Source organism: Acanthochromis polyacanthus, chromosome 15 (assembly GCF_021347895.1).
Source record: "Acanthochromis polyacanthus isolate Apoly-LR-REF ecotype Palm Island chromosome 15, KAUST_Apoly_ChrSc, whole genome shotgun sequence".
Classification (NCBI taxonomy): domain Eukaryota; kingdom Metazoa; phylum Chordata; class Actinopteri; family Pomacentridae; genus Acanthochromis; species Acanthochromis polyacanthus.
This window is the reverse complement of record NC_067127.1, coordinates 7,453,037-7,480,369: the sequence shown is the minus strand read 5'-3', so window position 1 is coordinate 7,480,369 and position 27,333 is coordinate 7,453,037. Positions and strand designations below refer to the sequence as shown.

Below are 27,333 nucleotides of genomic sequence, written 5' to 3'. Positions count from 1 at the left end.
AGAGGAAATGGAAGCGGAGAGAAGCTGCTGTGCTCATTTCTGACCTACTCTATTAAGTGAAAGAGGGGGGAAAATAGAATATAAGAAGTGAGAAGGACAATTTCATGCTGCCAGTTGAGGTTTTTTTTTTTTTTTTTTTTTTGAAGACTACATTCCCATCTGGAAATAACGCAGAGTTGCTCATAAACTGCGTGAGAGCATCTATTATTGATGTTCTGTCTGCGGCTGTGGTCGTGTTGCTGAGGTCCTTAGGGGGCCGGCACATCTACTCACAGGAACAAGAGCCAGCTTTTATTCTTTCTCTGCAGCAATGTCCACTGTCTCTAATAGCTCTGTGAGGCTCCCTTGCCTTTGTTGCATTAATGGTGTGTCCTTAAATTATTGAGGGTATCACACAGCAGCTTCCACCCATATTGCTGACCCCCTTTTGTTTGATGTTTTTAGTGCTAAATTTTCATCATTTAGGCTAATCTACGCACGTGATCTTTTCACAGGAAGTAGTCCAGACAAGGCCGAACGACGAGGGGAGGAGACCAGACCACAACGCTATGGGACCACCGTACCTCTGCTGCTGAAGGACAAAGAGCGCAGACCTCTCGGCCAGCTCACAGCCGGGGTAAATACACACAAGACCATTTAGCAGCACTAGCTTATTGGTAATAAGCTGGCTCAGACGACAACTGAGCTGGTGCCAGTTTGCTTCCAAGAGCTCAGCCAAGTGCAGATGTCTGGCTTTTTTTGTTTGACATGACAACAGTATATGATTCCCCCTCCTCTGTTGCCTGCCTGCCTGTTTGACTTCCTTCTGCAGAAAGTCCCTTCTTTTGCTCTTGTTTATACTGCTCGCTGTAGTTCCTCTCCTCCCTTTGCTCCCTCGCCTTTGTTTTGAATATGTCCTCCTTTGTTTGTTGAACTCGAGCTTGCCCAGTAGGCGATACATAATGGGAAACTGCTCCCGAAACTCAGTTTGTCAAGCCAGCAGTTCACTAACCCAAAGCTGTGAGGAAGACTTAGGGCGCTCGAAGCCACCTCGAGTGTGTAATATCTTTCTGTAAAGTAGATTAAAACATGTATGTACTGTCAAATCATCCCTCTGGATTCTCGTGATGTGTGTTCTGAGGCAGTGAAAACTGGTCTGTCCCACTTACTACAGCTGGAAAAGAAAAAGTTTCGAAACCCGGCATCCCCCCCCCCGCCCCCCCCCCCCACACACACACACACACACAACCTAAGGAAACTTTTCCAGAGGAGGGAAATGCGTAGGTGTTGAGAACTCCCAGAGCAATCAAACATTTTTCCTCGTGCAGGGAAGTCACCATCTTAGAGAGCAGTTTTTTCCAGCCTTCTGCTTCCTTCTCTGTAAGGGCAATAATGTTAATTACATGACCGTCACAAACATGTCACATAGACACGTGGGAAATGAAAATGTGCACTTTATGGTGTTAATTATGCAGCTACTTTCAGCTACAGTAGACATGGTTTCCGATCAGTTGCTGCTGACATACGGCGTTTTTGCAATAGTTTTACAGTAATCTCCAAATTGACCCCTCCTAAATTAAACTGACCACAGGAGCAGCTGGTGATTGTCTTATCAGAGATTGTGGTGAGACTTGAACCTCCCAGGATAACAGATTTATGTAGCTGCTCCTTGTGCCAATAGAAGGTTATCAAGGAGTCGTAAAGTATTGCAGAGTCATTACTTTCTTTGCTGGACGGGTGACGCGACACAGACTCTCCACACACACTACTTACTGCCACACTTTACACACAGACTGACTCAGTGAGCTGCAGACCAGAAAGCAAAGTGTTAGCCCAAAGGCATCGGCCAACACTCCCAGGAAACACTGCTGTGAAAGAGCGCAGTACATCTTAGATATCAACAGATGATACATTAATCTATATCTATTCCTCACTGTGCACTTGTCTGACCATTTCTGCCTCTCTGCTGGCTGGGACTCTTGAATCTTTTTTTAAAAAAAATGTTTTTCTTTGGCCTGATGAAACCGCTGAGTCTCAAGTGTGCGTCTGTCCCGCCGCAAGGACACAGCTTCAGCCTGATAACAACTATTTTCTGAAAAACATCAATTCATCTCAGAGCTATTTGTTGGGAAATTGCCGTTTTGAGATTTGACAGAGTATTAAATCTCCAAATGACATTTGACATTGTGAGGGAAATCTTCTGCATCGCCGCCACATCATGAGTTCCTGCAGCTATAAATCAGTGGCAGCAAAAATACTCACATTATATCGTCATTACAGTGAGTTGTTCCTGCATTGAAACACAGTTGCTCTGCCAAAGAAGCGGCCCATATTGAACTTATAGTTTAGGGTAGGTCTGAAATACTATCCAATAATGATGTCATGTTCCCTTTTTTTTTTTTGTTCCTGGAACATTGCGCTGATAGAGCCCTAATCTGGTACCATTTTCTTAGATAATGAATACTTTTAGTGCGTTAAAGTTTTTAATTCAAGTCAGATTTATTTGTAAAGCACATTTAAAACAGGAGTTAAACCGAACTAAAACCACAATATAAGACGTAAACACAACGAGACAAATCTGAATAAAGAAAATAAACTGAAGAAAATTAAGACACAACTCAAAAGATGAATTCAGTGGGTCAAGCTCTACTTGAAAGGATTAAAATCAATCCAATATATATACTTGACAACTAAATACCTCCTCAATTCATTAAGAAAGAAGACAATTTTTGCAACCAAGCAGTTCCATAGTGTTCCATAGGTGGTCCCAAACCTTACTGAACAGCTCCGGAGGGCAGAGTGTGAAATGTTGCATTGAGAGCATCTACAGTAGTGGTGGGCTGCTCGTCAAGTGTGTTGAATTCAATTACCCCCTCTGTAATCTTTATGGCCTTGCCGCTGCGGAAATTTTTCTCTCTCCTTTTCAGAGTATCTTCCAATGTGTGTTGCTTTGATTTTTATATCAAATTGACTTACAAGTACAACTGCAAAAGGCAGTTGGGTTGTGTTTTTTTTGTTTTTTTTTTCAATTAAAAGCATTTTGCCGCTGAAGACTTTTTAGCCAGGTTGAACCACAGATTGTGCTCTAGTACTTCCACATTCTAGTCCTGAAATTGGCAGTAGTGCACCTTAAGGCAAACTGCCAATAGAAGAAGACAAAGAAGAAGACAGACAACATAAAGATGAAGAAGAGGATGATGATAAAGATGAAGTAGAAGTGTGCATTCCTTATGCAACACCTGTGTGACAGTGGATTCAAGTTCTTAATAGAGCCGATAATGATCACTTTAAAAAATGTCATGATCAGCCCCGATCATTGTGATCGGCTCAGGACATTCTAATTATCCATATCCAGTAATTGCTGTACCAGAAAAAGGAAATTAAAGTTATTCTCCTGGTAGATTTCGCAGCATCTTTGTCAAAGATATAACAGAAGAGCATCTGGTGTAGCTGTCAACCATGTAGCCTAACAATTTCAATCAAGAAGTTAATCAGTAATTGGCTGTTTCCATCATGTCATGGCACACATCAGAAATAGTTCTCCCACACAACAGCTGTAGATTTAGTCACCTAGCAGGAGTTGCAGGTGTGCAGCCTGTCATCTGACTCCCTGTGGCTGCTCCTCCTTGTTCCATTTGCACAAACGTTCGCTGCACCCTTATGTGTGTCATGTGCCGGCTTGGGAAGTGTAGAGCGTGGAAGCTCTCTTCCTGTTCCTCTAACACTATTGTGCCTCGCTGCTTCCTGCCTTTTTGTGCCGCCCGTGTCACAAAGTAAGGTGAAGCTTCACACGAATGCTGATCCAGAGACAGGATGGGTGAGATCCGGGCACCACCTTAACACTTCTGATGTATTTCTGTGTTTCAGAGTTATCCTTCGTCACTCCGGCTGCTGGTAACTGCGGAGGGTGAACAGCTGATCTTGTTGCTGGAGAAAAATGAGTGAGTTTTCTTGTGATTCATTTTAATTCTCATTCCACACCCATTAATATAAGCACCAGAACAGAGGAAGCTATAGATTTATTGTCTTCATCACACACAAAGCCAATAAATAAGCCCATATTTCAGTCTATGGAGTTATAAATGCAAGAGGAGAAGAAGTTTGTGTGGGTCCAGGCTATGACATAGTGTATTCAAGGAGGGAGAAAATAATATGTCCCCTAGTGATTGGACTCTTTTATGGTTCAGTCTCTCAGAAGGACAGGGAGATGAAAGCTGATAAAGAATAAGGCGGAGGAGAGCTCCGAGGACATGCTTGTCCTCCCCTTCTTTGCTTTCTCTCTCCTCTCATCACTTCCCTCCCTTGCTTACTGCGAAAAGTCACACACTGAACTCTGAAACGAGGGGTGGGGATCATGTGGAGTTCATAAATATGTAGATACACGCACATACTCACACACCATAGAGAAGAAATATACATTGAGAAGAGGGATTGCCGTTACGCCTGGAAGAAAGGCCAAGTTACACATCCAGGGAAAATTTGCAATACAACAAAAATGATAGTATTTCTGATTCAGGTCCTGTTTCTGCCAATATTTCTTATTCAGAGAGAGTGTAGACATAATATTTTACCCGACTGCTTTGGGAGACAGATATTGACCCTGAATTGATGGACTTGGTCCGCGAATGGTCAGATCTCCATCACTGGGAACTCCACAGCAAACTCAAACCGGACTTCGGAGATTCAAAGTGCAGAACAGTGTGTATCTGTTCTGTTCTTTATTTTACATTTGACAGCCGACAGCGCTGAAATCTCTAATCTCAAACTCCTAGAAAGAATTTCAAGAGGTTATTTCAACAAAGAACCCAGCAAATATAAAACCCCTGTCCAGAGATGACAACCTTCTTAGAAAAACAATGTCCCAACTAACCCCCCTCCATCCCTTGTTCCCCATGCGACCTCTTTGACCTCAGCATCAGCTGTGAGTCATCTGTCACCACCCGTCACCAGCCTGGGAGCGTGCTGCCATTCTCATCCGGCCTGTTCGCTGTCAGGCCAGATGTGTCCTCTGATATCGCTTCAGCAGTTCAGCCAACTCAGAACAGGTGGTCCCTGACCTCAGCGTGCGTCTGTTATGTCGAGGTGGCATCCGGTCAGTCTGGGGCAGAATGAAAGATAAGGGATCTGTGAAAGAGAATTTTAAGGATATAGAGATGCTTTGAGGTTTTTCAGAATATTTTATAGTGATATTCTACATTTGGCTGCACTGAGACCTTTTCTGATGTATGTATTTGCCTACATTTACCATCTGCCCATTGCAGCACGTCAGAGGTATGGTGCAGATTTCTTTTTTTTCTTTACCTGAAGCTTTCCCTGTGGCTTTACTTGCTGGTGTTCGCTGTCAGTGCAGATTTCTTCATTGCAGATTCTTTACAGCAACGTCTTTTTTATGACACTGCAGTTCATGGTTAATGCTGAAGACCTGCATGTTTAGAAATATTTTCTTTTTAAGAAGCTTAATGGAAAGGTTCAAACTTTACAGGTTATTATTTATTAAAAACTGCTTGATATTACTTCAGAACAAGCCTTTTGTAACATGTACCTCATTTTTTAGCAGCAGAAATCAAAGTCATTGTACAAAGGCCCTTTTAAGGAACCAAGCACACTCTCAAAGCCTTTTGATTCTCTTCCAAATACTGACGTTTGGAACATAAAATTTTCATTGCACATGCCTGAAATCGTGTCCAAGGCACCTGCAAGTTCCTGTTTGATGTAGTGTTCCAAGGTAGCAGCTAATTTGTGAATATTTAACTCAAAGTAAGCATTGTTTTGCTTGGGTGACTCCATGCGTTGAGGAGGTGAGGAACACAGAAGCATTGCACAGTAGAAGTGAACTTTCATGCTGCTTTAGGAGAAATGTAGTGAAAATATTTAAGGTTTAGGGAGTAAAGAATGACAGGATCGAGGGAAACGGAACAAATGACCGCTGAGATGAATCTGAATGCAGAGGAGACTTTGTGCTGGCAGGTTTTCCGTGAAGGCTCATCCTTTCTTTGCTTAAATCTGCTGAGCCCATGCAGTTTGCGCATTTGGCACCGCTGCAGAGCACACCTGTTCCAAGGCCAGTGTGAAATGATCTCGATCCTCACCAGTATACACACCGTACCAGATCCAATTAATAAACTGCTGTTTGTTAGCCGCTTGGCACCCACCCAGGAAATCTTGGCTATAGCAAGACAAGTACAGATGTACTGAGAAGAGAAACCTGCGGGGGTCCTGTGTGTGTTTTTAGGTGGTGTGAATGTGGAGTCTTTTTGTTTTTGTACATTTTATTGCACAAATGACGTTGAAATTAATTTCCCTCGGTGGTAGAGGCGATCTCTTTTGTGTCACTGGTGTCCACTAAGATCAAAATGTGAGAATACAAAAAAAGTAGTATAAGTGCAGGAGCTGTTTATGTGTTTCACAGACTTTGTGTCGCTTTTACAATGTATAACCATGATGACAGCTGCCAAAACTAGAGGCCTGCAAAGCTCAGTTCAAAATGTTTGTGAATGTTGGTGCCAAAGAAGTCAGTTCAGGGTAAATGTTAGCACCGCTGCGCTCTGTTAATTCCAATTTTTGGCCGTAGTCAGCTCTGTACCTGAGCAGCACATTTAGAAGTGACTTAGGTCAGCCTCTTTTTTTTTTTTTTGTACCTCATTACATACTGACTTATATTTTCCATATGCCAGCTCTTTCAAAATTGGTACCTTGACGTGGTTAAAAAGGAGAAAATGTTTGCCCATTTTCATAAGAGCAGTGGGAATGACCTTGTCATATGCAATATTTAAGACTTGACATGTTGTACAGAGCAAACAGAGCTGGACAGACATGCAGACTTGTGCCAGCAGCAGCTGCTTTGAAGTATAGCATTGATCAGTGGCACAGTTGGCCGGCTTCAAATGATTAATGGTGGTCGTATGGGACATTCCGCATTAGTCTTGATTAAAGACTTCAATACGACTGTCTGGGGGACTAAGATCCTTGTGTGTGTGTGTGTGTGTGAGAGAGAGAGAGAGAGAGAAAGTAAAAGAAAGAAGCGGCAAAGAAATGCAGCTGTGCCCATCTACTGAAGTATTCTGCAGTTAATTTTTTAATTTGTTTTCTTAGACGAAGTATTTCTAGGGATTTTTCATGACTAGAGCTGATATGAAGAGCCTTTTTCATTGAAAGAGATTGTATTCAACTTGTATAATGATTAATAAATGCCTGTCTACTGAATGTAAATCATTTATTTTGCATACTTATGCTTCACAAGTCGAGAGGAAATCAAAAACCTAAGATTAGCCATTATTAGCCATGAACAATGAGGGAAAACCTCTGAGTATGTATTTCATTAAGTGACTATATTTTGTAGCTCATTATTTTACTTTTCATTTGTAAGAGGAGGGATGTATTTTGTTTTAAGAAAGTTACATGTCTTGGTTTAACAAAAGAAGCCAAAGTACTCAAATGTTCCATTATGTCTATAAACAACAAATATGACCATATGTGTAATTTATGAAATCGCAATCTGCCAAAATATACAGTAAAATGAACATCGGGAACTCTTTAGGGGGTGTACTATAAAGTGAGATTAATAAGGTATGTTGAGCCTAAAGCTAAAAAGCTCTAAACATCAGAAAATGAATGTGGCTCTCCTAACCTGGCGGGATCACTATGGTAACGTATGCTGCAGCTAACCTGCTCTGTAGGAAGTCATATTCACTTCTCTTCCTGACCATATTCTCTGTGAGCAAATGCAGATTCTCAGGTGGGGGAAACACATATTTGCAAACCTGTTGAGGCACACATTAGTTATGTTACTCAAGGAAGCTGTGCAGTTACAGTAGCACTAACCAGTCAAGTGTGTTGTTTTCTTTATTAAAATAACCCCTGTTTTAGCTTTTCTCCTTGAAACACAATGAGCTGGATGTGTTCGTCCTCTAACTCGCTCTCTGCACAGGACCATGCATTTCCCGGTGAGAACATTTCCTTTCATTCTTCTGTGGCAGGAAAGAAAAGTGGAAAGAGCCTTTTTGAAACACATGGCCACATCTAAACAACATCATTATGTTTTCTGACAAAAAAAAAATCCCCATAGCAACATCCTTGGTGTGTTTTCCACGGGAAAGAAGAGGCACTCCGTTTCAATAACAGCTGACAATGCCAAGATCTGTCACAGTGTGTGTCACCACAAGGAGGTATATTATCACCCAGTCTGTTCAATGAGGAGAGTCTCAGGCCAGACAAAGAGAAATCCCTTTAATTGGATCTGTCAAGAGTATGAGATAAGTTGAACTGTGCGTGACTCTCTCTCTCAGCTGCGCTATTTATGTGGAAATGAATTGGCTGCTTTGTTTGTTTGACTCTCAGCTCTGATGCCTAATCAGGCTCGTAAAAGAAAGTTTGCTTGTGCAGCTAGTTAATAATAATGGGTTTCCGCGCAGTCTAAATAAACACATGCTGACCTAACCACCTGAAGTCTGTCAGAAACTAGGTGGACGTTTGGTTTGGAGGACTGGCAAACTTTACAAGCAACACTTTTGACAGTCTTCTCGTTTTCCGTCACTTCCTGTGCTCCTGCGTATCCGTGATCAGGTTGTTGTGATGCTTTCTTCCTGTCACGTCTGTCTGTTCTCAGGCTTTTTTCTATCCTCCTTTCCTCCCACGCTCCCCACGCTTGTACTTTCGCCCAGCAGCTCCTCTGTCACAGCGCAACCTGAGACCCTGTCAAAGATACCAGCGGTGAACATTGGACCTCAGGCTGCCATTCAGTGCCAGCACATGTGTACTTGGACTCAGGTGCCAAGTCTCTGTATGACTTTCCTTTGGATTGCCAAGACATTTTGTTGTGCCTGTCACAATCAATTCACGCATTATTAGGTTAAACGCCAGTTACCTACCTGCGGCGGTGGTTTGTATTGGCCGTTAGGCTGCACCTTGCTTCATTGTGTATGCCAGTTACTCTTATTTCCCCGTATGATATGGCTTAATTTTTCAAATATGCCACTTACATTCCCAACAGCACTATGTGATAAAAACAGAGACTCCTCGCTGATTTAAAGGAACAGTTCCACATTTTGGGAAATATGCTTCCTCGCTGAGAATTAGATGTGAAGATATCTGAGCCGTATCTGTGTGTTTATGTTTAAAATGAGGCACAAAGTAGTGATTGACTGATATGGTGTTGGTTTTTTCTATATTCTTAGGGCTGATACAGGCTGATAACTGATATTTCAGCCCGATCTCACGAGGATTCGTGAAACTGTCACGTAAGTTTTAGTTTCGGTTTCGTGCGCACCAACACGATTTCGTCATGTTTTTCGTGCCGCTCACCACGAAATGCGCACCAATGTATTTTAAACGGCGGACTTTTCGTGCCACTCAGAATGTATTTCAAAAGAATGTGTATATTATATTTTTAATGTAAAACCGTGGCGAATCCAACGCTATATTTTGCATGACGTCGTTCCTAAACATAACCCTAACCATAACCATAACCATAACCTAACCATAAGCCGGTGGTACACTTACCAATTTGCATATTAATTTCAAGAATGTCCGGCGGCCGGCGGCCGCAAACACAATCACACAAGCAGTATACGCCGATGGACAGCTTAGATCGTCATGAATCCGCCGGTATAAACCACTTTCAGATGTGATTACCACAGCGAAAAACATTTCGTGGTGAGCGGCACGAAAAACATGACGAAATCGTGTTGGTGCGCACGAAACCGAAACTAAAACTTACGTGACAGTTTCACGAATCCCCGTGAGACCGGGTTGGATATTTGGATCCAATTTACAGTCAATATAGTGTTTCAACAGCTTGTGATGGCAGAGAACATGTCATTCATAACTAGGCTTCTTTATTAGTAAGGGTGGCTGTACCTGAACATGTAAAATATAAATAGGAGTGATTAAATTAGGATGCTCAGTTTTTCTCCAGCAGTTATTTCTGCTGTTCTTCTCTATTTTCTATAATCTTTTATTACTCACTAAGTTATATATATATATTGAAGCATTATTTATTTTTTTCCATGCTTTGTTTTAGGGTGATCTGTGGCTGCCTTTCTAACTTAGCTGCTAGCTGCTAGCTGTTAGCGTAACCTTAGCCACTGTGAGAGGAGCTAATTCCCTGGTTTGTGGCCACGACTTGTGTTTTTTGGTAATTTTTTGATGCTTGAGAGACGTTTCTGAGACCACAGAGTGACAACAGTGCATTTAATGGTTCGGCCTATAAAAATAATAATATGGATAATCAGGAAAAATGCTAAATATCGGCCTCGATAATTGGTGCAAAGCACAAAGAGCGGATACAGGAAAAAATTTACCTGGCTCTGTCAAAAGGTGATGAATCCAACCTTAATAGTCAGTTTTTTGTTTGAATGAAGAAAATGAGATGTAGCATTTACAATTTTTTCTTTTTGGTTGCTTGATAATGGATTGCCTTTTCAGACTACCTGTTTTTCTCTTTTTGCATGCAGGTGAACTGCCGTGACTAAAGGTCCTTTACCTGCTCTTGGCTTTTTGTCCGTCAGGTCGAAACACAAACTAATTTGGCAGTCACATTTCCCTCAGTTCATGTGTGAGTGCATGTGTGCCAGAGACAATTCCCAGAACACAAAACGTGCATCTTGTCTGTTGGAGTATCGATCCGATTGTGAATTCCACCCCCCCCCCCACCCCCCTCAGTGACATTGTAGTTGTATTTTTTGTTAAGCTCAGAGCACATAGTAATCGCATTTTGCCTCCTGCCATCTTTAATTAGTTGGCTGAAGAGTTTGTGGATAATGCAGAGCGCCCTTGGGGAAAGTTGCCCAGTCTTGAAGGACGGCAAGAAAAAAAGGGAGAAAGAGAGAGCAGTCTCAGGTGTTGCTTGAGGAAAAGATTAGAGTGGTAGTTTTTTCTGACCGGCGGGATCAGAGCCAAGCTTGCTCAAAGTCTCTCTTATAGACTTCTTTTTTTTTTCCTCTTTGAGTCTCTCCCTATCCTTGGTTCACTTTCTCTCTTTGCCTCCCTCATTCCTGAAAAGTGTGATTGATTTTTCAGACTTATAAATCTCCAGCAAGATTAGTGTTAAACCATTTTTTTGGCCAAATGATACTCTAAGGTGATTTTGCTACAAAGAAAATCACATGCTTCAGACTTCCTATGTGCATGCATGCATTTTCTGATGCTTCATGGCAACACAAATACGTAAAAATCAAGAATTCTGGGGAATATTTTTCTGAAATCTAATGTGTTCCAGGTATTGCTGTAATTGTGCTTTCAGTGAAACCGTTTAATGCACTGATGTCAGCACATGGCATCATCTGTTTGTTCCCTGCTACAGACCTATTTTTAGGGCTGTGTAGCAGCAGAGAGTATAGTGAGGGTGTTGTCACAGCACTTAGTCAACATGGCGTGATTGTGTTTTGTAATTTTTCTTCTCTGTTTCGCTGTATATTTTCATTTCTCATTCATGCCTGGGATCAGAGTGGAACATCTCTCAGCTTTTAACTACACATATACTGTACACAGAGTGGGCCATTTGTCAAGGATGCTAACAAGGAGAGCTCTCAGGATCATGTGAGCATAAGCGATTCAATGTAATGTTTCTGAGCACTTTCCAGACAGTAAGCGCCTCTAAATGTGAACGCAGATGGGATGCATTTGCAGTCTTGTTCATGGTTTCATTGAAAAAGCTGCAGCTCACACCCTGCGATTTACTCAATATGGTGAATGAACTATTGCCTCGATGTAGGTGAGCAGAAAATCTATTATCCACGTTGGAGTTTTCAATATGGTGGAGTGCGGTTACAGATGTTGATGATGTATAATATCCGTATTTATTCTGGGCGTCATTTGTCTGCATCAGCAGGAAACATGTCTTGAAGAGCGTGGTACATGAGTGATTGTGTTACCTCGCTGAGCAGTGATTTCTCAAGATAATAAAATGCACGTGTGATCGGTGCATTATTGTACATGTTCACGCAACCGTTAGTGTGCTGTTTGTCATGAAATCACGCTTCCTAGGCTTTCAAATCAGCCTGCAATAGAGTGTGTCATAATGACGCTTCACACACAGCCTCCCAAACCCTTCGCTGTAAAAGCTTGTTGCAAAGGCTTTAATGAGAAATCCTTTCAAAGCAGAAATTGCTTTGTGTGGGATTCGCATCCTTTTCTATATCTCCGTATGGCACAGAGAATGGGTCAATTGTAGTGGGCCCATGAGAAATAAGGACTGTTCAGCTTCAGACGGCACAGCTCAGCAGCTGCTTCATGCTCCAACTGGTGTTTGTCTGATATGGTTAATGCCAGCAGTAGTGCTCACCATGCCATCGTTCATATAGGTGATAGAAGATCCAGATTAAAGGGATTGTTGAGATCTCTGCAGATGCTCTTGAGCTAAATCTACAGATCTGCAGCATTATCATGTATGTTCCACATCCGTTCAGCTAATAATCTGGCTCTCTGAAATCATATATGTTTACCAGCTAAACATAATGCCACAAAGTGCCTTACACATACAGTAACTCTAACAGGTCACATACTGCAGATTTCTGCGCAGTATGACCAAGTTTTTACCTTAAACTCTAACCATTTACATGATGGAGACCAGCTTTTTGTCCCCCAAAATGGGACCTTATTCCACCTGTAACATACGAGTAACATGAGTAGTTAGCACAGAAGGCAGCTTTGTCCACACATCAGGAAGTGTCAGTTCACAAATCCAGATGTGCCTTTTGTAAACAAGGTAGACTGGAAGTTGATCATTACTGATATGACTAATAGAGGGGATTTTTTGCTGTGTTGGCTCCATGTTGAATGTGACAATAGAGTGAAAGCAGGACAATGTAAATGCAAAAACCAGTGGGGACTATTTTGTGTGGAAAAATGCCGTGACATACTTTTACTGTTTGGACATTAAATCAATACATATAATTGTAAAGTGTGTTTTCTGTGATTGAACTGGTAGAAGCCAATTCTTCAGAGTAATTCCAATTCCAGATTTTGACATTTTTTACTTTTTATGGGTGATAACATTTCACCCAGCAGATTAATTATATATAACAATCAATTTAGAAAGGAAAAAGCAGTGAAATGATCAGTAGTCTACCCAGATATAGGCAGCGATTATAAGCGTGCCATTGGCTGCATTTCATCTGGTGTTCTGCTCCCCTTCTGTCTATAGGTTACTGTTTTCAAAATTCCCTTCTCTATGGGAAACAAGAACAACATCCAGATAACAACCTACTACATTGAAATTTCAAGTTTTGCCAAGTATTTGGATCATGCAGTCAGTCAGCCCTGCTAGTTTTTTAGTTTTGTTTTCTTCAGTGAATTATCCTTTTTAATGACAGTTTTTGCTCCGCCAAAACAATTCTCCCGTTACCATTTTGCAGGCACAACATCCTTGCCTCAGCTCCACCAAATATGATTGGGATGGGTTTTTAAAAAAAACGCAATAAAAACTGCAAACAAGCCAATTTTCCCTCCTATAGCAGGATGATAATGAGGTCTCTCATTCAGCTGCTCATATTGTGCTGCAGAATGTTGTGGCTATACAAAACTAAATGATCGGCTGTAGACGAGCAACAAAATCATCCAGAGAGTTGCCACTGCTACAAACTTGTTCAGCCTTTAAAAGTCAGAGTGAACCAAACTAAGGCTGAATAATTTTTTTCAAAAGTATATCATAGATTTTAGAATGTCATGCAGCTAATCAAGGTCAATGAAACTATGACATTAACCTGAACTGAGAACTCTTAACATGGCACAGAGCAAGTCTATGTCCAGATATTTTCCATCCAGATATTTTCCTCCAAGTATCATCTCTCGAGCCATGGATCCAAGGAAGTTTGCCATCACGTGCTGATCAAGTTTCTGTAAAACCTCCTCCTTATAAATCATTTCAAAAGTAAAATCTGAAGTGGTCTGATGATACATTTTAGTTGAATTACCTTGAAGTTAATTAATCCAAAAGATATACATACACTATTGTTAAAGCTTGGGATCACTCAGACAATTGCATGTCTTCCATGAAAACTCACTTTTATTCATGTGCTAACATAACTGCACAAGGGTTTTGTAATCATCACTTAGCCTTTCAACACCATTAGCGAACATAATGTAGCATTAAAGCACAGGAGTGATGTCTCTATACCCCTATTTAAATATTCCATGAACCCTTTGATGCACGACATGAATCAAAAGTGACCCAAATTCAATGGAAAATGAGTGTCTCTTGACCCATGTTGTGCATCAAAGGGTTAAAAATCAAAATCAAAATTTCCAGCTAGAATAATCATTTACCACATTATCAATGTCTAGACTGTATTTCTGATTAATTTAATGTTGTCTTCATTGAAAAAACTGCTTTCCTGTCAAAAATAAGGACATTTCTAAGTGGCCCCAAACTTTTGAACAGTCGTGTATGTCCACTGAATTCCTATATAATGTTTTACAGTTTGCCTTGCGAGACATTTATTTTAGCAATGTTGCTGCTTTCCCAGATCTCTGCAATTAATGTAGTCACTCTAGTGTTATTAGAAACAATAGTGAGAATAGCCAAACCTACAATAATCGAATCAACTTTATTATAATTTGTCTTTTGAGGCTATTTCTGCTTCACAGCTTGAAGATATAATGTAGAGTTTGAACCTTTTGGAAAACCAGTGACACATTTTCTAATCCTTTCACAGACCTTATTGAGAGACCACTGGCTTCATGACTTCTACTTTCCGTGGTCAGTGGATGTATAAATGTAGCATGGTAAATACACTGGCACATGACTGTTCACACTCTCCATAGGCATCCGTGAGCAACTGGAACCTGAAATTAGAGCTCTGATTAACTTAAAAGCGTTTTGTCGCTTCACCACACGTGGCCCGTCCAATAATCGACACCTCCTGCTCAATACCCAGCAACCACGATGACTTACGTTCCACAGCATCCGCATCGGCGACAGATTGCTCACCCTGATCCTTATGTTAAAATGATACATCAGTGCCAAGTGAAAGTTTCCATCCACACCATGTTTGCGGGGTAATGGAGTGGAGAATGACAGATTGCGTGCTATTATCTTATTGGAGAATCAGTGCAGCATCCATGGAAGTGTAAAGAGCGGGTTTAATGACGTGAGACATTCTTCAAGAGGAGGGGAAGAATGCTTCATGCCGTCTGGGACGTGCAGTCGGCGGTGCAACAATATGTTTTAATGAAGCAGTCGTCTCACGCTGCACAAGTGCTCCTTTGCAGTTTGAAGTTGTCCGTCTGTTAAATTTGAGGATTTCCAACAAAAGTGTGGCATCGCATGCATGCGTGTCACTGTGGGAGAGCAGGAGTTGATTCATCGTGATATGCGCCAGATACTTCATGGATTTCTTTTTTGTCAGGACAGAAAGTGATGACAGAGGAAGACAAAAATAAAAGGGAAGAAAAATGAAAGATGTCTTTAATGTCTTTTCTGCTCAGCTCCTAATTGCATATTTCCCCTGAAGACAAAAAAGTATGGCAGAACAATGAGGCTGCCCAGGGGAACCACCATAGATTAATTGGACAGATAGAAACCCTCTGACATTAACATTTATGCATTTGTTTACTCTTTTTCAATGAATAATAATAGGCCACCTCCCTTGAAGATCCCTAGTCTCTCATTAGTTCCGGTGTATAGCTTGTTATGGATGGGAATATTAAAGCGGCAAAAGCAGAAAAAACTCTTCATTTCAGTTCTGGGCAGACATACAAAAACTATTTCCAGAGGTTGTTTAGAGAACTTCTTTCTCTCAAAATTTAATGAAGATTTGATGCTTCTGCACGCACTTGTTATCTATATTATCAACGCTAGTGTGCCGATAAACATTAATGAAGGTTAAATGGCCTTTTGTTGTGACAAATTGTGCAAAAGATGCAATTGACTGTGTGACATTTTTTCAGTAGTTTGTATTTTTCAGTGATTAAGTTTAGAAGATCTGTCAACTCGGCTTTCATTTTTAAATGAATTGGTTATGGTTCCCCCCCCGCTGTCGCCTCTTATAGTAAATGACCCACATTAACTGTAGATGATCTTTCAATTATAATTTTAACAATTTCAATTAGTTTCCTGAATAGAAGTAATGATGTAGTATGGAGGAGTTAAGTGACACCCCTATTATCCTTTCAGCAAAACAACATGGACAGAGCCGCTTCCTGAATCCAGATGTTGTCATTTCTTTATTGTTAATGTGTATGTAAACATGTAAGTTTAATAATACAGCAACAAAACGCTGTATGTAGAACAACAGCAAGCTTCCATTCAGTCCAACCACACTCAAACACAATAACCTTGACATCTAGTTTAAACCCTGCAACTATAGTTGACTCCTTAATAGAAAGAATATAGTGAAAATGGCAACAAAATTTGCAAATTTATAGGTCAACATATAATTGTGGGACTTTCTGTAACATAGGTGACATTTTTGCTGTTTTCAAGCCTAAACTTAACATAACCAAACACCACGAGGCATTTTTAGAGCAAGATTCTTCTAAAATATTATATGTACAGTTGAATAAAATTGAGAGTTATTTATAAAGATATTGTAGTAAACCTGTTGACATGCGATAAATCCACACTTGGCTCGTACATTACAAAGCCTTGGAGTCTGGCCAATCTTTTCTTCAGGAGGAAATGACATCATGTGGAGCAGGTCATGTGATGTGGAATTAACACACTTCCTTGAGAGGTGTTTTTATCATGGCTAACTTAGGATATATTGATATATTGCCAAAAAAGAAATATCAATGACATTATTATCCCAACTCAATAAAAAGAACACAATCAAAACAGTTTTTGAATAAGCACATTTTACTATTGTTTAGCTAATTAGAAGGTGGTGGTTATTTAGTTTGGACAGTTTAGTTGACATTTTAGTGATATCCAGTCATTTTCTATTTGTAAGTGATTGTTTCCATAATAAATAATTCTGGAATTTGTAAAGACATGATAATAATAAACAGAAAAAAACACTTTTTTTTTTTTTACTTGTAATAAAAATGTATGCAAAAATGTATCCCATGGGCTTCAAAATCATTATATATTGACCCATATATATATATATATATATATATATATATATATATATATATATATATATAAAACAATTTTAAGAAAGTTAAACAAAAGAAATTATCATTGGAACCTTTGAAAGCCAATTTATTTGTTTCACAATGCTTCATGTTGATTGAGGATTTCCTTAGTTTACTGGTTACGGCACTGATCAAGAACTTATTCAGCGCTCTGCTGTCAAGGGCACATTTCAGTAACAGCTTATAATATAAAGAGTTTATGGTTCGCTGCTTGTTAGTGGTGCTGATGTTGCCCTGCAGGCATTTCAAACTTGTGTGATCATCATCTGGTGCCCAGAAATGTTTTTCTGTACTGCTTTTGTTTGGGTAATAAGAAATTCATGCTCTCCTTCAGCCACATATTCCACGTTAATAGCAGTCTAATGTTTAGCTTCGTACGCTCGCAGCATTAATTACAACAAACGGCCTCGGCGGTGCAATATGTGGACGGGATACAAGCGCCAGAGGCTAATCCCGCACAAGATGGACAGGTTGAGCCTGCGTTGTAGCAGCTGACCAGGTCCAGAGAGAAGTTCGAAATCATGCACAGGACTCACGCTTATTACCGTAGATGAGCGCATTTTCCCTCGCACTGATTTGACCAACTATTCCCTTTAAAGGGAGCAAGGGCAATATGACATCATGCTCTTTTGTACAGTTACGAGGAAAAATATGTTTAGTGTGGGAATCATTTTTATGGTGTTAAATATTCCGGACGTGTAAGCCAGAAGCTATGAAACGGTTCATTCTTTAACTGCTCTGCTGAGCCTTGCTGCTGTTAGTTGTGGTGGTTGCCGTTAAATTCACATACACACACAAAAATGATATTGCTTCAGTACAAATTGCAATATTTCGCATCCAAACTGAAGTACGCTTTCATTAGTCGTCCAAAAAAGTTTGGGGCTCGACATCACAGCATTTTTTAATCCATGTTTTTGCACCTGCAGCCTTTCATTTTTATCAAAATGCTGTTATCAGATGTTAAGACTCCATGGTAGTTTAAAAAAAAAACAGCAGTGCCAGTAGAAGGCAATGGAGAAGAAAGATCTGAAAGGTTCCCATCACTGTGCTATCGAAGAAAATACAGCCTTTTGGAGATATAAAGAACATACTGTATGTGAGCGAGAGAGGTGAAGGCATATTCAGTGGGAAGAAATTGACTCCCGTGATCTTTGAGTGCTTGGGACTTTCACATGCTGTACAGTGGCTCTGTCAGCTTTCACTCAACTGCTGGAAAGTGATCAGGAGAGTGGTGGAAAGATACCTGCAGTGCATCACTGTCATCAAAGTATCTCCTTTTTAGACAGACGCTGTCCATTTCCCATCAGTCACTGACCACCGACTGCCTCCAATCCCTCCCTATGGAGAAAAATCTTACCACCTCACCGCCACATGCCATCATTTCCTCTTACTACTTCTTGTCAATCCCCATATGTAATCTTTTATGTCGCCCACACGCTCTGTTTTATTTCTTAACCAGTCATGGAAGAAATCCTGTGTTCTGTGATGTGGCTTATACAGGAAAATTTCCGTTTTGCTTGTGGTTTTGTTGTTTTCGGAGCATGTGTGTGAGAGTTTTTTGAGAGAAACAGCCTCCACTAAGTGTATCGCTCTACTATGATTCATAATTCACCTCTGCTTTCCAGCGTAGGGAGCCTTGTTTCTCCCTCTGTGGGTTGTTTTACTGATGTGATTACTTCACTCGCCTTAGGCACTGCATCACACACGCAGCCATGACGCCCGAGGTAAAGGACGCAGACAGCGAGGGTAAAGGCAAGTTTTTATTTGGAGATGAACAACAAGAACGTGAGCACGACCTGTGGCTCTTACTCATCACTGTAGCTTGTATGTCGCAGGCCGGAGTCATTGGTGCATTTGTATCTGCAGGGCCGTTCTTTGTCTTTAATCTCTTTAAAGCAAACTTGGTGGAAATGTCTCAGGAGTTGTTTTTTTCTCCCCCCTCGTGATCTGAACGTTATTTGAGGAAAAGTGTCGTCATCCGGACCTTTTGTGAACTCGCTGCAGAACGATTTAAAAGTGAACAAGCTGCTCTTTCTCTGACTTTTATCCAAGCAGGCAGGGATCTTGACTCATTAAGGAGCTATCTTTGCTTTGGTCAGTGAGTATTTAAATAGGCTCGGTACACCAGCCTGCTTGTTTAATATTCATCCGCTGCCTGCTGGAGCGTTTATATTAGAAATTTCTTCGTCTGCTCTCACATGAATGTGACTTTTTAGTCTCACTAATGGCTAAGGTGCGCGGCCACTTGGTCAGTTGGTCGACCAATTTGATGCCAGCTGAAGAGTCTCGACATGTATTGGATGGATTTGAGGTAATTTGTGCCTCGGAAGATAAATGTTGATGACTTGAGGTTGGTTTGTACTTCCTGTGTCCAGATACGTGTACCACAAATGTGCCAGGAACATAAATGGAGGTAAAAACAAATGCATATGTTGAGGAGAAGCTGTCTAAATTGTCATCCCCACCTTGATAATTCATCATTAAAAGAATCGTAATTGAAGTGGTGCCGCTGGACGTGGGGGGTGCTTTGATTTATACATACTTTCCATCTACAACACAGCGGGAAATTCTCCAGATATCTTGTGCCGTGTCCACCCACTGTTCTCGGCACTCCTCAGGAATAATTACACCGACACGGTGCTACAGTCGACTCTGTCATCTGCTGCTGCAATGTATCCTGGAAAAAAGTGCAAAGTCACAGCCAGACTTTCAGAAACATCCACAGGAGCCTTATATGGTTTTCTGTGTTCGAGTGAGGGGCAGTGCGACATTTTAAAGTCGAAACAAGTTGGTACAGATATTGTAGGTGCAGGGGAGGAATCCTAATGACTTTGGTGGTCTCGTGGTATCAACTTTCTATTGCAAAAAAACTCAACATCTGTTTGACGGACTGGAACAAAGTTTGCCACAGATATTCATTCTTCCCTGAGGATAAATCCTCCTGACTTAAGTCATTTTTTTACTCCAGTGTGAAATGTCTCCAAAGCTATTTCATTAAATTCGATACAGACAATCGTGTTCCCCAAGGAATGAATTGAAATAAGCTTGGAGTTTCCCCCAGTGCTTCATAATCCATCTCCAGGGCCTCAGCTGCAAGAATCAAATGTTGTTATACCAACATGTTAAACTAAGATGGAGAACATATTAGACATTATACCTGCTTCAGATCGGCTAGTGGCACTGACATGCTGATGTTGGCTGCTAAGTTAAAGCACCTAAATAGAGCTCGACACCTTGAAGTTTATTTTCAAGCGTTGATTAAGCTCCAAAAACCTGTATCCGATCATCAAAATGATGTGAAATGTATCCCTCCATGCTTCTAAATGGTTTAGATGTACCTTCAGATTTGTGAATCCTTTTCCATGCATGAACCCCTGAATATAAAAATTTCTCCCTGTCTCCATCTCCATCTCCCCTTCCACCACTCATCTGTAGCTCAGGCAAACCAGTCTACCCTTAACTCTACTTAAACACTGTAAACCTATGCTACACTAGAAAAAGGCAAGTTTTTATATTGGAATAGAGCAGATTTATGTGCTTGAACCATAAACAGATTCTGAAAAAGGACAGTAATGCAGATAGATCCACTCTGGAGGTTGACGGGATTCATTCCTTAGGTTTGTTTCTTATAAAACCTTGAAAATCTGAATCTGTGTTTAGTACAACTGCCATGACATTGGCTTCTTCTTTTGCTCAGGATGTGTCTTCCAGCATATAAAAAACACTCCACAGGCATGTTAACGACACAAAAAAAAAACTTGATTTCCATCAGAGGGGTCTTTAAATTTAGTGAGATTACCTACTTAAACACAGATCGGACAACTGATAATATTGTTAGTCATAAAACTGACTTCATCTGTGAAGAAAAGGTTCACTTTGACTTTTACAGGCCGCAGTTGTAGCCAAGAAAAGCACAAATGTACATGATGACTCTTTTACTAAACCAGTGAAGTCAACTGACGGAAGGCACTCCTTTATTTCTGCAGTTCAGGGGATTTTTCTGTTTTCCTCCCTCGCTCCCTCATCCCGGTCTCTCCCTAGTTTTCTCTGGCTTTGTACACTCCAGTGCACCCACCACAGCCAAGCCTAAGCTGAAGGGACACTGAGCTGTATGTAAATCAATTTGGAATGCAGCCGTATGTGGAAATAGAATTAGACTTGTCAGCCACACCTCTTTATTTCCTCCTCTCTTCTTCATCTCCTCTCCTTCTGTAGTAGTCTGCTCTTTTTTTTTTGGAGTTTGGCATATGCTGCCATAAGTGGCTGCTATAGGAAGGCTTAGGGTTAGGCTTGTGGGGGAGAAGGGGATTAAAAGAAATCACTGAAGTTAGCAGTCTTTAAAGGAAGTGGAGCGACTGCGAGAGGAACCACATTCCTCTCAAATGGCTCCATGCTCAAGGGGATTTGTGTAATGGTGAATTATTGCATGAGGCATGGAGTCACATATATGTAAATGAGTCGCAACACTTTAAATTTGCACAGAACATTGTACCCTCGACGCGCCTGAGAGAAGGATGATATTAAAAAACTTTGATTCATGTAAAAGACGAGTGCCTAGTTTCAGCTTCATCGATTAAACTCCGCGTCTGCTCCGTTTCATTTGTTCCTTTCCAATAAAACTCATCAAAACACATGTTTGGCACAGCGACAACAACACTTCTATCTGCCATAATTTCAGATATGGCAGAAAATCAGATCTGCCTGTTTTTTGTTTTTTTTTATGCAGCAGAAAAAGAAAGACGGCTTCTCTGGTCTGCTCTAATGAGTTTTTCTGCTTTTCATGTCTGTATGGACCCAGCATTGCACGTGTCATATCTCTGGCAGCTATTCATCGATTGCTGTGTAGGATAAACTTTATTTTAGGAATCCACTTATGTCTGCAGATGAAACATGGATACATATATGTTCGCCTGAGACATCAGGGATCAGAGGTTGAAGGTTAAAGATCAACTACTGCAGCAGCACACTGTGTGTTCTTGCCAAACACGTGTAGGTGTCTCCTGATTGAGTTTCACTGGAAGGCTTCTTTTCAAATATCGAATCATGCTGCTAATTATATTCCAACAATATCAGCATGAGCAGCATACTAGACTCAAAAGGCAAGCGTTGAAAAGCTATTCATCCGGCTTTCTTGAAGCAATCAATAATTCATGCAGTAAATTAATTTTCAGAGAAGTTAAATTAATTGTGAAAAGTTGCTGCATAAAAGAGATTATTTTTTTAAGACAAATAACCTCCCAGAGGTACTGTTAAAGAGCCGTCATTCATCACAATTAACCTGGGCGACTATTAGTGAATTGTTAATTAGGTGTTGGACTGTGTCTAATGAATCGCAGCACACCCAAGGAGCAGTGAGTTGTATGGTTGCTGACTTAAGTAGTTAGAGGAGATTTATACAATATTTTAGAGCAATAGAATGTAGCTTTTCTGTCAGTAATGTCTATAATAACTAGTACTATGGCAGCATCACACTTTGTAAAGCATTTTACAACATATTCAACAACTACAGCTTTGAAATTAACTCAGTTTGATACTAAAACCTTCATTCTCCTCATGTGCAGTGAAGACGCATCTTTCAAAGACACTGTTTTTGCACATCCATTAGCAGCTCTGCATTTCTGTTCCATTCATAAATTTCACCACCTGCCTTGTTGTTAAGACATTAGGCATAGTCACATTAAAATGTTGTCATATTCAGACAGAAACTGCTTCTTTTTTTCTCCACTGTAGCAGTTGTATGGGGAAAAAAATCACAGAAATGTGTTTTCAATGCACATATACTCAGGAGATAGTAAAAACCAAAGGCTGTTTTTAAAGGGCTGTGTGAGTCCAACAGCTCAGATTTATTTCTCTGTGTTGGGACAATAAAAGGCAAACAGGGAAACATTGAAGCACAGCAGAAATGGGAACCAAAGCGCGTGTGATCCTCAGCATGGTCCTTTTGGCCTGTGAAAGATACACTATCCCACACCACGGAGCTGAAAGGTAACCAGCGAGGGCAGAGGGAACTGTCTTCAAACACTCAGTAAACATTCGTGGCCTCATAAACTCTGTGTGCTCCTGCCAAGGAGTTGATTACAGGGAGATTCCACCATGTAAATCCTTCAGCTTTTCTGCAGTGTGTGCCGTGGTACCAGGGGCCACGCTGTCCTAAGCTGGCTTTCCCAACATGTCCCCAAAAATACGGCACGGGAGCATTTGCTCGGAATTACAGCTCACGTGACACAAAATCCCATCTTTTACTGCAAACGAGGCATTTGGAATTTGTTTCAACCCAAACATCGCAGCGCTTTGATGTTGTCGTTGCGCCGTGGCTGTTTATCAGTGTCACCTTTGAAACAGCTGCTTTTGTAAGTTCAGCGTGAAGATACATATTTAGCGATTTTTTTCCATTAAGCATACACTACCCTCTGATGTGCCTTCCATTTTAATGAGACATACCGGGGCACCTCAAAGTGATTACTGGCCGCTTGGCTTATCAGATTTGGTTTAGAGCTTGCTAATGGCATGATAAGGCACATTAAAGCGATAATAAGTATTTAATGAAGTTAAATGTGGTCGGGCTCGGGGCACAGAGGATTGATCCTTTTTTAAACAGGTCATAGAAAAATTAACTTTAAATATCCAGATAAGATGTTAAGTGGTCCTGAAGTTGGAAAAAATGCATTGTTGGCTTAATTTAGTCCCATCTAATTCTGGTTTTCAGCACACGGAAGCTGTGTGGGATGGCACGGATATGTGGGGTATGTGTGATTCCCTCTGCGATTTGGCAAACACTGCACTCCACATTTTAATTCCGCTCCAGCTCCTCTTCTGTCCTTATGACAGGGCAGTCCTGTGCTTAGCAGGTGAACTCAAAGTGAGTGTTTTGCATTAGAAATGTATGAAAAGTTCTCACCCTTTTTCCACAGTTACAATTGTAGAAATAACTGTCACTTTTCTGGGGTTTTCACCTCCCTCACTCTCTGTTTCTAATACATGCACACACACTCGCTCACATCCTGAGATCATCCTGCCTGATGTCAGTGTGATTATGCAGCTGCAAAAGATGGGTGTTCCTACTGCTCCTTTGCCAATGCTTGGGGTGGGGCTCACTGTGTCCATCTGTTCATGGCCTGAGGAGGAAAGCACATACACGGTGACACTCGGTTTAAAATATGTCCACCGACACGCACGCCAATGCAGAGAAACGCACATGCACAAAATAATTACCTCAGCAGGGATTCGACTCAGTCATGCTGAATGCCAGGGGATTCAAGGACACGTACAAATCACCTAATAAATTCACAGAAAATCAAGTCTCTCCTCGACTCAGAATGCAAAGCATCTCTTCCACATCATCCTGCAAATCCTTCCAAGCAACGACGAATCTGCATAAAAAAGTCAGCTAAGGAGTTTTTGTAGTGCCCATAAAACACAACCTGTTTTCAGTGCAGATTTCCAAAAAAGTGTTTGATGTGTCCCTTCTGTTTTTGTTCTCTTCTTCTTAGGGGTCTTTTCGCAAGCCATTACACCGAGACGCATTACCGGGAGGATGGAAGTGCAGTCACCGGTGCTCACAACTTCACGGTACGACGGCACTCAAGTGCTTTTGACATTTATGGTCAAGTTGGCGTGCAGTGGTACTCGGCTGTCACGTTGTAAAAATGGACCCTTTGAATGTGTTCACTGAGACAGATGTTTTTTTCCTTTTTCAGGGGATCAGGTTTTTGTATTAAAATATGCACCGCGACTCGTGCATTAGTTTAAAATCAAATATAGGGTTGGAATGAGCTAGAGTTTCGTTGTTTTTTTCTCAGTGCTTCAGGGTGACCCAGTGTGTATTTTAAAAGCCCCTCGCTGTTGCTGAGCAGGACATCCATCCTGTGGCCTACTTGATGATAAGCTGTCTTTTATGCCGGTTGTTGTTCAGCCAACATCGCCATCAGGATTTTATTATGGAATCCCCTTTAAGCAGTTGATGTATTCCTGACTGCTTGTTTTATTCTCTGGTCGTGTCAAGCAAAGTGCCTGCTACTCTTTAGAAAATGAAGAAAAGATTGTCGTTTTACATTTCAAGTACCTATCAAGGCCAGTCCTTGTGGCACTTGAAGGGTTGAAATCAGTTTGTGTGGCTCCCAGAGGCAAATCTAGGCAGAACTGATTCTTCACTGTGCGATTATTTTTGCTTAACATGACAGCAAGTTGATGTTTTTAGCAGCCATTGTGGAGGAGAGAGCCTTTTTTTTTCTGGTGTTGTAGGATTCTGTGATTTATGACTTCGCCAATCATAATGAATGTTTAACTGATCAGCGGTGAGGACGGTTTGACCGCTTGGAAGAGCAGTGTTTGGTAATTCGGCGATGACTGACAGCTCAATTTCTTGCAAAGCTATGCAAACAATTTTCCAAACACTGTCTCTCTCCCCTTCAATTTTGCGTGGGAGGATTTTACAAGCATTGCATCAGGCTGTCAAATAGACGTACTGTATTGTTTTAGATAATCTTCATGCAGCTGCACACTTTCAAAACCTCAAGTCTACAGTCAGACATGTGCTTATCACGGATCAGTTGAACTGTAAGAAACAAAACTGCGATTCTATGAATTATCTAGTACAAAAGAGTTACTGAAAATTTAATGGTTTTGCTGCTGCTTCTCTAACCTGAGCCGAACTGTAAATCTAGATTTAAATCAACTTCTTACAGGAAGCAGCTTTGAGGCAGGTCAGTAATTTATGCTGTGCAGATGAACATTATTCAAACCTCCACCGTCTCTGGTTTGAATATTTCACTCAGTTTAAGCGTCACATGGCTCCAAAAAAGAGTTGGAACAAGCCCATGATGATATATAACATGTAATCCTTAAACTCTGCGTGAAAGAAGTGGGTGTTTAAATACTTAAGGGGAAAGAAAAGGAATAAATTGGATGCTGAGAGGTTAATCAAGATGTACTGTGTCTCTGTCCTCCTGTTCGTAGCTTCAGGAAATATTTCTAAACTAAATATTTCACTTGGAATGCATTTAGCTACTGTAAAAACGATTCCAGACATGTTACAGATAGAGAAAAGACAATCACTGTCGCTGGCTGATGTTTTCTTTTGTAAAAAGGTGAACTAATCTAGGTCAAGCACAGTCTAAGCACAGAGCCTTGGTCGGTGTTCTATTTTTGCATTTAATCTAATAAATCTCAGTTCCGTTACCACCTGGCTCAGCAGCTTGTTGAATTTGTCAAACAGAAGTTGCTGAAAATGATTGTGTTTTGCAAAAAAAAAAAAAAAAAAAAGAATAAAAAAAATTTCACCCTAAATTACTTCCTCCTGGGGTCCAATATCGCGGATGAGAAATGGTCAGCACAGCGACTAAAGACAGTTGATTTAAGAGGACTGGAGTGCTGCTAGACACTAAATGGAAGTCTGTATTCCCTCTTAAGGAGAGTCATTTCCTCTGCGCTCCTTGTGCTCAGACAACAGTGATTTTACTGTGTCTGAGGAGCCCTAAATGTCCTCTTTCCCATCTAGCAGACCGCTCTGATGGAATAATGAATTTTAAACAATTACCATATTACTGTCACCTCCCATGCCTGTCAGTTTTCCTGCCTCTCCCTTCGACTGTGTAGGTTGCATTAGTTTCAAACGGCCTGTTTGTATGGCGAGGGAGAGCGGGAAACGCTGCTCTACAGAGCATGCTAATTTAAATGAACATGAGTCGGCACAGTTCCACCGTTTCTTGTCCTCTTGTGCTCTTTTGAAGTCAGGTAAGAGCTACGGGAAATGGGACAAACAGCTTTTTTTCTTTTAATACAATACATTTTTAATCACATTATGCATTGGGTGAAGCTTTCATTACATAAAGTGTTTTCATCTCCGGCATGTAAAGGTTTTTCTTTCATTGAACAATCTCTTTTAGAATAACTGCTACTACCATGGGGAAGTGCAGGCGCATGCAAACTCTGATGTTACCCTCAGCGTCTGCTCGGGCCTTCGGTAAGGAACACGCGCATCACTTTGTATTCATGCGGCATCTCGACGCTGCCCTTTAAGTGCTATTTGCCACTGCAATGTTTATATTTGTTTAAGTCACTCAGCACGGCGGCCCATCGCTCTTAAGCCCCTTAAGCGTCCTGTCAGTAAGTTGGTGTGTGACTCGCAGGAATTGGAGAAAATGTCACACCTCATTGTCTCCGCTCACACAGGCAACCAGTAAATATCTGCACTCATTTTGGCAGTAATTGGCATCTTGCTGTTGCTAATTACCAATTTGAAGTTTGTTTTTTTCATTTTGTTTATTACTGGGCATTAACCAA

The 27,333-nt window shown here is 40.9% G+C and overlaps 1 protein-coding gene across 3 annotated transcripts in view; it reads left to right on the top strand.

Moving 5' to 3' along the window:
• adam12b (ADAM metallopeptidase domain 12b) overlaps positions 1-27,333 on the top strand; it is a 98,224-nt gene that overhangs the window by 15,303 nt on the left and 55,588 nt on the right. For 2 of the 3 annotated variants that reach the window (XM_051960241.1, XM_051960239.1), the window contains exons 2-5: positions 495-616; positions 3,847-3,920; positions 24,543-24,621; positions 26,937-27,013. In XM_051960241.1, the coding sequence (XP_051816201.1) occupies positions 495-616; positions 3,847-3,920; positions 24,543-24,621; positions 26,937-27,013 (352 nt within the window). The remainder of the gene's footprint in view (positions 1-494; positions 617-3,846; positions 3,921-24,542; positions 24,622-26,936; positions 27,014-27,333) is intronic. The other variant, XM_051960240.1, reaches the window with a different exon arrangement.